Source organism: Rhinopithecus roxellana, chromosome 15, assembly GCF_007565055.1.
Source record: "Rhinopithecus roxellana isolate Shanxi Qingling chromosome 15, ASM756505v1, whole genome shotgun sequence".
NCBI classification, from domain to species: domain Eukaryota; kingdom Metazoa; phylum Chordata; class Mammalia; order Primates; family Cercopithecidae; genus Rhinopithecus; species Rhinopithecus roxellana.
Window position 1 is genome coordinate 20,331,170 of NC_044563.1, and position 10,881 is coordinate 20,342,050.

Sequence of the window (10,881 nt, forward strand, 5' to 3'; positions counted from 1 at the left end):
TGTAGATGCCTTATTGGAGGAACTGGAACGCTCCACCCTTCAGGACAGTGATGAATATTCCAACCCAGCTCCTCTTGCCCTGGATCAACATTCCAGAAAGGAGAGTAACCTTGACGAGACTTCGGAGATCCTTTCTGTTCAGGATAACACAAGTCCCTTGCCGGTAACTTTTCATAATTATTATAGTCCTTAAACATGGATGTTTGAGTGCATTTCTGAAAATTAATTGTATCCCACATAAAATGATATGAAAGAAGAATAATATATCCAAGAAAGAGAAAAAATAATGCCTCAGTGTTAATCTAAAGATGTTTTTGGAAAGAGGAGGAGAATTGAGAAAATTGTCGCAGAGGAATGAGTTTGAGTTTTTGAGAACTAATTTTTTTTTTTTTTTGAGACAGTCACACTCCATCTCGAAGGCTGGAGTGCAGTGGCATGATCTTGGCTCACTGCAACCTTCACCTCCCAGGTTCAAGTGATTCTCCTGCCTCAGCCTCCCAAGTAGCTAGGATTACAGGCACGCACCACCACGCCTGGCTAATTTTTGTATTTTTGGTAGAGTTGGGTTTCGTTGTGTTGGCCAGGCTGGTCTCGAACTCCTGACCTGAGGTGATCTGCCTGCCTCGGCCTCCCAAAGTGCTGGGATTACAGGCATGAGCCATCGTGCCTGGCCAAGAACTAAATTTTTTCTAATGAGCGCATGGTCACAGGCAGAGTATTGTCTGATTCACTGGGAATATTCTGTTACTGTGGGGGCATCAGAGATGCATATTGCTGTTTGACTGGAATGTTTGAAGTCTTCTCAGGGTGACTTTTTAGGGTCACCACTTCCCAGGTCTTATTTTCTGCTGAATAGATTAGGAAATTCAATTATTAGTTTACACAGAGATGATGAAGCTCTAGGGAACCAACTGAAGCTAACCAAACTGACAAGTGATTATATATATATTTTAAAAACCTAGGGCAGGTGCAGTGGCTCAGGCCTCTAATTTCAGCACCTTGGAAGGCTGAGGTGGGAGGATCACTTGAGGCCAGGAATTTGAGACCAGCCTGGGCCACATGGTGAGACTCCTGTCTCTACGAAAAATTTAAAAATGAGCAGGGTGTGGTGACATGTGCCTGTGGTCCCCGCCACTCAGGTGGCTGAAACAGGAGAATCACTTAAGCCCAGGTGGTCGAGGCTGCAGTGAGCTATGATTGCACCACTCTGTCCCAGCCTGGGCGACACAATGAGAGCTTGTCTCAAAAAACAAACAAAAAACAAAAACACAGAACTTAGAAATCAAATTTATTAATTTATGGTTACAGTTAAAGCAATCAAGCAAAGCAGCTGTATTTACTCATATATGCATTCTCCTCCTATGGATAAGTCTATATGGACGTACGTTATAATTAAAAGGTTGCTTGATGAGAATGGAATTAGTGTAAGATGAATTAAGTAGATGCTCTTCATAGCTGGTAATTTTGTACTACGATGTTTTGATTTGTCATTGTTCCCTACATGAAATAACCAGAAGCACAGACCTGAAATTTGAGCTCAGGGGTGGTTTACCCCCTAACTGTTCTTTTCTCCAAACACATACACAGTTTTAAGGATATGAATTTGTCTCTCTACTAGGGGACCATTGTCTTTGTTCTCAATGTTAGATTATAGCTGTAGGCTCCTAAGTGGTCTCCTGCCCTTTCCCCCGCTACAGTCTGTTCTCAAGCAGCCAGGGGCACCTTTAAAAACTAAAGTCAGACCCTGTCATTCTTCTGCTCAAAACCCCACAATGACTCCCTATCTCATTTGGAGTAAAAGCCATAGTCTTACGTTGATCTTTCTGGGGTGACCATATATCCTGGTTTACCTGAGACAGTCCTGGGTTTATGCTTGTTTTTGTCACATCCTATTAACTTTACTTTTTACCCCAGATTTTCAATTTTGTTTAAAGTTTTCTTACCAGTATTTGCATTAAGTAAGCCAGTATGGCTTAACAGACCTACTTCCAGCTTCTTCCATGGTCTCATCTAGCAGTGTATAGAACACATATTCAGTGAACAGTGTTCTTTTTTTTTTTTTTTCCCCGAGATAGAGTCTCTTTCTGTCACCCAGGCTGGAGTGCAGTGGTGCAATCTTGGCTCACTGCCATCGCTGCCTCCCAGGTTCAAGTGATTCTCCTGCCTCAGCCTCCTGAGTATCTGGGACTACAGGCGTGCACCACCATGCCTAGCTAATTTTTGTATTTTTATTAGAGACAGTGTTTCACCATGTTGACTAGGCTGGTCTTAAACTCCTGACCCCAGGTGATTTGCCTGCCTCAGGTTCCCAAAGTGCTGGGATTATAAGCATGAACCATTGTGCCCAGCCAAATTCTGACTTAATTATGGTTGAATGCAAAAGATGGCTAGTGATAACTTGTCATTTTTCTTGATTCCTTTCAGATGAAACCTAGCTAGCAGCAACCTTTCAAGAATTATATCCAGGGTGCTGGCTGTTAAAGCTAAGAGCTCAAGCATAAGTAGTCAGAGATAGCTAACTCTTCTGATCTTCAGTGGTAGCAGAAACATTTCTGAGGCTTTTCCCCCTGCTGGCCACTTGGCAAACCACCACTCATGCCCTCCCATGGTCGTGTGGTGGGTGGCCTGTGAGATGCCTGGAACCTCCTCAGAGTCAGTAGAAAATGGGAGAAATTGTGGCTTAATGTCATACAAATTTTAGGAAATAGAGGCTAAGTAATTTTGCCATAGAGTATAGTGTAACCTAATTGTTTTATTAAAGCAGTTTTGTTATTATTTGTATATGTGAAGCTCTATTTCTTTTATTATATGGTAATACCTTTTTAATTTTACAATTTTACAATAAACCCTTTCAGCAGTTAGCTCAAAACAAAACCAAAACAAAACGCACATGTTTAATTGTCTCAAGAAAGCTGATAACGAATATGCAACATTTGGAAAATATTTGTCAATATTTACCATGCACCATACAGGCTCACTATCCCTTTGAAAACCAGAAGGTACAAATATGGTGAAGAAGCTTTGGCATCTATTTCCAAAGTTAATAATTTAAGAAGAACATGCCTTAAAATGACTTCAACATGGCAGCTGCTGGAGGCCTGTGTATATATCATTGTGAAGCACACCTTCGCATTAGTATCAAATAACTCACAAATTAATTTTGCTCATTTTCAATTCCACGTTTTCTTGTCTTTGTAAGTAAGCTGGTAATAATTAATGAGTGATTTTCCTTTGCAAACCTTCAAATAATGTTTTTTATAATAGTGTCGTTAAAGGTCTCAGTTCAAAAATGTATTAATTCCGAAATGTTTCAATTCTATTTTTTATCTAATTCAAATAATCAAAATAAAATATGTGAGAATTTATTTCCTAGTCAAAAAGTGAAACATCTGACATTGTTAATGCCACTGTAAATTTAGTTGAAAAGCTCAACATTGAATATAAACTGTTGTTTTGTTTTAAGAATAGGAATACAAATGTTAATAGAGCACACATTGCGATAAAATAGTCTTACCAAGTTAACAAGCTATGGAGCAGAAATGTACTTGGAATTGGTTGTAATGTGCACAAAATTTGTGACTGCATTCAAACAAGCTGCAGTATTCTGTCGGTCAAAATAGAAACAAATTGTCAAAATGTATAAATATAAATAAATACACACACACACACACACACACACACACACACACACACACACACAGATTATATAACTGATCTACAAAACTTTTCTGACAGAAGCTGATATCAAATACTACCATGCAAGGAAACATTTCAGAATTACTATATGTATATTCCTGTCTGTGTTGTGTGTCATCAGTTGGATTTTGGGAATGCCTGAGCCTTTGAAAAACCACTTTGTAAAGCAACCCAAATTTAGATTGCATTATGTTCAAGACCAATTGAAAATTTTTGATCGATTACTCAATGACTGTAGCATGAAAATTCAGCCTTTGAAGCTTTTAGCAAGTTACAATTATGTAAAATAAGGCTTGCAAAGGAAGAAGCTCAAATTTTTTCCTACAAAAGCCAAGAAGGAATTGAACAAATCAAAAGATGAAAGCAGATATGGTTTAATTATCTAATTTGACAATTGTGCTTCAGAAAAATATTTGATGTATTTTGAGTTCTAATTTTATTTGCGTAAATTTTTATTCTCCACCAAAATGGAGAAAAATTGTGAAAGTCTATGATTTTGCAATATCTAGATTTGGCAAAATGTTAAAACAATCACAGATATAGACAACTTGAAAGTTTTATCTTGTAAGAAAATTATTGAACAAAAGTGCTTTGAATGAAGGTAGAAAGACAGCACCTATGACGATATTGGCCTGAAATATTTACATATTTTAATATAAAAAATGAAAAGATTCTTCATTTAGCAGAACTTACAGGTTCATCAGTATCTAGAGAAGAAATGTGTTCTCTGTTAAAAACATTACAGTCTACAGTGAAACATCAATTAAAGTTGTCCACAATTTCAAATATATTAACCACAAAATGAAATTTTGAAAAAAGATTGCAGTTTTGTAAAAATAATAACTGTTTTTAAAAAAAAAATGGAAAAAAACGCATGTTCCTGAAAAATGTCCACATTACAATGCTAGGGACAATAATATCTAAATAACCAATTAAGGTATGTGAATACATATCAAGAATAATTATCTGTACCATTTAAAAATGTTCAGATAATCAATTTTTTTTTTTTTTTTTTGAGACAGAGTGTCACTCTGTTGCCCAGGTTGGGGTGCTGTGGCGTGATCTCAGCTCACCGCAACCTCCGCCTCCTGGGTTCAAGCAATTCTCCTGTCTCAGCCTCCCGAGTAGCTGGGACTACAGACACCCATCACCATACCTGGCAAATTTTTTGTATTTTTAGTAGACACGGGATTTCACTGTGTCTGATCACTTAAGACCAGGCTGGTCTCAAACTCTCCTGACCTCTAATGATGTGCCTGCCTTGGCCTCCCAAAGTACTGGGATGATAGGTGTTAGCCACCATGCCTGGCCAATATTTTTTTAAAGTTGCTTGAATGTTCACAAGTTTGTATCACTTTAAGATATTTCAGGAAATTTTTATTTTGAAAATAAATTTTGGATAGAATTATCTTATAGCTCCACTAATATAATAAGACCAAATTCGGGTCAATAAACATTTTTTTTTTTTTTTTTTTTTTTGAGATGGAGTCTCACCCTGTCACCCAGGCTGGAGTGCAGTGGTGCGATCTCGGCTTACTGCAACCTCTGCCTCCCGGGTTCAAGTGATTCTCCAAGCCTCAGCCTTCTGAGTAGCTGAGATAATAGGTGCGCACCACCACTCCCAGCTAAATTTTTGTATTTTTAGTAGAGACGGGGTTTCACCGTGTTAGCAGGGATGGTCTTGATCTCCCGATCTCGTGATCCGCCTGCCTTGGGTGCCCAAAGTACTGGGATTACAGGCATGAGTCACCGTGCCCAGCCAATAAACACATGTTTTAAAAGTGATATAATATGATGACTTTTGGAACCCCTTTTCTTTCTAAAAAATATCCCAGTCTGAGCATTTGGTGATGTGGCCACCCCATCTGCATGATTTGGCCCCTTTGCTTGCTGCCCCTGTGTCCCTGGTTCACTCTGCTCAGGCCACACTGTCCTTCTCATGGTTCCACAGAAGCTCCAGGTGCTTTTCCTGATGTGTGACATGACCTGGATCCTGTGACCCCAGATACTTGCTTTCCTTCCTCACCTCCTATATAAGTCCTTGCTCAAGCATCCTATTCTCAGTGAGTCCTTCCCCGATCAGTATATTTATAATTGCCATCTCCCCCCCACTTCCCATCTTCTATCCAAAAGATTAATTTTGCATATTAATTTATTATCTGTTTTGCACCACCGGAATGTAAACTGCAGGGCTTACAGTTTTGATTTGATTGTTTTGCTTTTTGACTGCTACATCCTCAGTCCTGGCACATGACAGGCCCTCAATACATACTTGTTCAATAAACAAATGAATTGCCGGCCAACCACCTTTTAGATTCACATGTTATTTCTTTTCATATGTCAAGTTTAATAACATTATAGTGTCCCCCTAGGCACCATCCTGTTTAGTTAAAGGAGCTTAGCTCTGACCCATTTTATTTGTTTTATGGTTCTAATCTAAGGAGGGTCAACTACTCTATTTCGGTGGTTTCTAGGCAAGAAGGGGCTGCCAGTGTTTGTTCACATGCCAACTACTCTGTTTAGAATTTGGATTTTCTTTGTGGGATGGCTGGTAATTCCCCTGTCTTGTGAAAGAAGAACTTATAGATATGCCACTTGTCAGTCCCCTTTAAAAGCTACAAACATCTATTAACCATGGGTATCATTAAGCCTCAACATTCTGATAACAAAAATTTATTCTTTGCTCTTCTCTTGTCACTTACATATTTTAGGCGCAGCTCGTGTATACTACCAATATCCAGGAGCTCAATGTCTACAGGTATTTTTTTTTTCTATTAAATGCTTTTAAAAATTAAAGTTAGTAGATAATTGTTATCAATCTTTGTTTGGGTGATAATTTGTTTTGCAAGTGTTTATTATTAGAACTCCCATATCATCCTCCTCTTTCCGTAGTCTTTGAACATTGGTAGAATTCTGCAAAGCTCACTTGACAACTTCTCAAGGTGCCTGGCTTCTGGAGGGGTTGTCTAGGCTAGTGGGCCCTGCTATGTCCATTACCACCTAAAAAAGTGTAAATACTCCCAGAGTTACCACAGATGTTTTGTCCACACTATTCCAGATGTTACGCTTCAGTTTCCTGAAAGATAAAACACACCTGAAGAAACGTCAGCAAGATTCTAACAATGTCAAAGCTAGGATGAGGGTTAAACTAAGACGGTGGGTCTCCATGGCCAACTGATGAGTATTTACTTTTTCTTTCCATATTTGCTCAAAATTTATATAATGGGTAGAGGGATTTCCTTTTATGAGAAGTTCCATATTGAAACAGATACGCTTACTAAATAATTTCTCCTGGCTAAAGCAGAATTGGCAGTCTGAAAAAATAAAAAGGTGAATTTACTTATTCTCTCCTTAGTTATAGCTTGCAATTTTTAACATCAGACAACTTTCTGGAACACAAATTAAAGGGCATAAAATATAGATAGTAAAGATTCATGCTTGGGAAAGAGTGCTAGACTACACCTTATTTGGTTTCAGGATTGCAGTCAGTAGTGCACACATGCAAGGCAAAAATAAGGCAAGAACTGTGCTACAAGAAGTTTTCTTAAAACTTCCCTCTTTTCTGTTCCATTGGTCTATAGCTCTGTTTTGGTACCAGTACCATGCTGTTTTGGTTACTGTAGCCTTGTAGTGTAGTTTGAAGTCAGGTAGCGTGACGCCTCCAGCTTTGTCCTTTTGGCTTAGGATTGTCTTGGCAATGCGGGCTCTTTTTTGGTTCCATATGAACTTTAAAGCAGTTTTTTCCAATTCTGTGAAGAAACTCATTGATAGCTTGATGGGGATGGCATTGAATCTATAAATAACCTTGGGTAGTATGGCCATTTTCACGATATTGATTCTTCCTATCCATGAGCATGGTATGTTCTTCCATTTGTTTGTGTCCTCTTTGATTTCACTGAGCAGTGGTTTGTAGTTCTCCTTGAAGAGGTCCTTTACATTCCTTGTAAGTTGGATTCCTAGGTATTTTATTCTCTTTGAAGCAATTGTGAATGGAAGTTCATTCCTGACTCCCACTATTGGGTATATACCCAAAGGATTATAAATTATTCTACTACAAAGACACGTGCACACGTATGTTTATTGCAGCACCTATTCACAATAGCAAAGACTTGGAATCAACCCAAATGTCCATCTGTGACAGACTGGATTAAGAAAATGTGGCACATATACACCATGGAATACTATGCAGCCATAAAAAAGGATGAGTTTGCGTCCTTTGTAGGGACATGGATGCAGCTGGAAACCATCATTCTTAGCAATCTATCACAAGAAGAGAAAACCAAACACTGCATGTTCTCACTCATAGGTGGGAACTGAACAATGAGATCACTTGGACTCGGGAAGGGGAACATCACACACCGGGGCCTATCATGGGGAGGGCGGAGGGGGGAGGGATTGCATTGGGGAGTTATACATGATATAAATGATGAATTGATGGGTGCTGACGAGTTGATGGGTGCAGCACACCAACATGGCACAAATATACATATGTAACAAACCTGCACGTTATGCACATGTACCCTAGAACTTAAAGTATAAAAAAAAAATTAATTAATTAATTAAAAAAAAAAAAAACTTCCCTCTTAAGGATGCTTTTTACTTTGGTGAAGGTGAGTTCAATTTGTTGATACATATTGCCAGTTTGTTCTAGTTCCAAGGATGTTGCCAGGTGAGAATTCCTCCTAGCCCCTCCCCAGTCCCTGAAACCCCTATGAAAAATAAAAACAAAGCAAAACAATAACAAAAAGTGGCTGGCACACAATAGGTTCTCAGTAAATACTTGGTTTCTTAAATCTAGGAAACCAAGACTCCAAAAGAAATGTGAGTGAATGCATGAACATATAACATGAAAACTAGCCCAACCAACAGCCTGTATATCTGGCACTGATTAATTGATGGTCTACCAATACTAACTTATTGACACTCTCTTCCTCATAGTATGGGCCTCTCTGGCCTATTTCCCATGATTTCCTCCTTCTCTTGCTCCAGGGGAGCTGACCCCTTGGGTTTTCCAGGCTCCAGGATCAGTTGGTCCTCACTGTCTTCAACCAATGGGAGGCACTGTGGAAAGACTGCAGGGTAAAAAGCAATGAAATCCAGGGCATTTCCCCCTCAAGTCGCTCTATTTCCACAGGATCTCTGTCAGCAGCTTTATCTTCTTTATGACTTCAGCTGGAGCACAACAGGTCTGCTGTGGTTTCAGCTTCTGCCTGTTGACTTGGGCGCCTAGTTCTGGTAACTTTTCCTCTTTTCTTTGTCCCTTTGGCTTAGGGGTAGTAGTGGCTTCTGGGTTACTCAGTGTCTTCTGTTTTGCTTCTTAGCTCTCCCCTCACCTGTGTAATCAAGTTTCTGGGCTAAATTCTTTCTGTGTATGCATGTAGTTTGTGTTTTCCTGACTGGCCTTTGAGGTACTCCCCATTACTGAATGATACTTGCTGTGTAGGCAGGCCTCTGTGGGAGAGTGACATAAAATCCAGGTGACCTAGTAAATATATAATAGATGGATGCACATCCCTGAGACTGGTGTCACTCTGAGCTGGCAAGAATAGCATATAAATGGGATATTAGACACACAAACTATATTCCTGCATTCTGTTTCTGCTATGTACTCTGGCTTGCTTAAATGAACTAAACATTGCTTTTAACATACCTTGAAAGTATTTTCAATACTAGATCTGAATATAACAATGGAATAACATTTCTAGTATAGTTACAAATCAATAGCAACATAAGCAATAATTTAGAAATGTATCTTTTCCATAAACAAAAATAATTCTGCCAATAGTCGAGAGGAACAAGTCATAAAAATATAACAGAGAAATAAGTAGGGGAAAAAAAACTCAGCACAATGAAGCCCCTTGCTTAAGTCTGGATTCTTTTAGATGCATCTTTTGTGATTTGTGTTACTGAAATCTCTGAGCAATGAAGTAAGTTGCTGCTGATGACATAGCCAAGCATCTTTACTATCTTCAAAAGGTCAGGGAACGAATCAAAGGCTCTTCTCTTTTCAGGAATATTTCCGCAGCAGGCACTTTAATTTGTAATCATTAACTCTTCAAAGTCTCTCATTTCTTATACAGAATTTTATACTATTTACTCAATAACTGTTGGAGTATTATAACAATGATCTGTTTCCCTTTCTACACTGCACTAGGACTCTAGTTAAAAACCAGTAGGAATTCTTTGAATAAGCACAAATTTGCCCCAACTGTGAGATGGGACGGTTTTTAGGAATATACAAGCCCTGCTAAGAAACTGCATTTATTCTACATTTGGGCATAGGGCAACAGAATGTGTTCACAGTCCTGCTGCCTTTGGTATTCCCAAGCCATTTGCCTGTGGCAGCACCTACCAAGGGATTATGACTGACCGAGCTGTGAGAAAAAGCTCCACTGTACCTTCTTGGAAACATCCAAGATGGAGTGAATCAATTACTTGCATACTTGACCATTTTTGCTCTCAGATTAAAATAAAAAATCTTGCATCTAGTAGAGGGCCATGTCGTACCTAAAAGATGAATCTTTTATCTTAAGAGATATCCATTTTCCTCTTATATTTTCCTTGTTGTTAAATGATCAAAAATAAGTGAACATGAGACACGTCGTGTCCAAAAGATAGTCTTTTCTTCTTAAGAGAGAAAAGTATCCACTTTTCTTCTACTTTTTTCCTGGCTGGTAAATACATAAAGATAAGTAGTAAGTGTGTGTTTTCATTTTTGAAAATATATTGAGTGAAAGACAGAATATTTACTTTTATTTGTGGCTTTGCATCTTTGTGCAGATGAGAGAGAAAAGGCTTGAGTGGTCGTGAGACAGAGGGTTTTGGTTTGGTGCGTTGTTAGCTAAGCTTTGTTGATTAATGTTGATTACAAACATGATTCCACAGTCAGTTACCTTTTTATACCTTTGGACCCAGTGATTTCACTTCTTAAAATTTACTCTATATAAATGATCAAACATGGGTGCAAATATTTGTTTAGCAGTATTGACTATAATAATGACAGAAAACAATCTAGGTGTCCAGCAATAAATTATTGGTTTAATAAATTATATAATACATTATATATTTGAAAACCATATAGCCTTTAAACATTATTTTGGCAGATAATTCAGGACAGACAGCACAAACTTTGCAGTTTGCAGGCCCAAGTTCTTTGTTACTTGCCAACTGTATTATGTACAAAAA

General features: G+C 38.5%; 1 protein-coding gene across 1 annotated transcript in view; it reads left to right on the plus strand.

Moving 5' to 3' along the window:
• LPXN (leupaxin) overlaps positions 1-10,881 on the plus strand; it is a 47,655-nt gene that overhangs the window by 5,841 nt on the left and 30,933 nt on the right. Inside the window, exons 2-3 of the mRNA XM_010386359.2 lie at positions 6-163; positions 6,408-6,454. Of these exons, the coding sequence (XP_010384661.1) occupies positions 6-163; positions 6,408-6,454 (205 nt within the window). The remainder of the gene's footprint in view (positions 1-5; positions 164-6,407; positions 6,455-10,881) is intronic.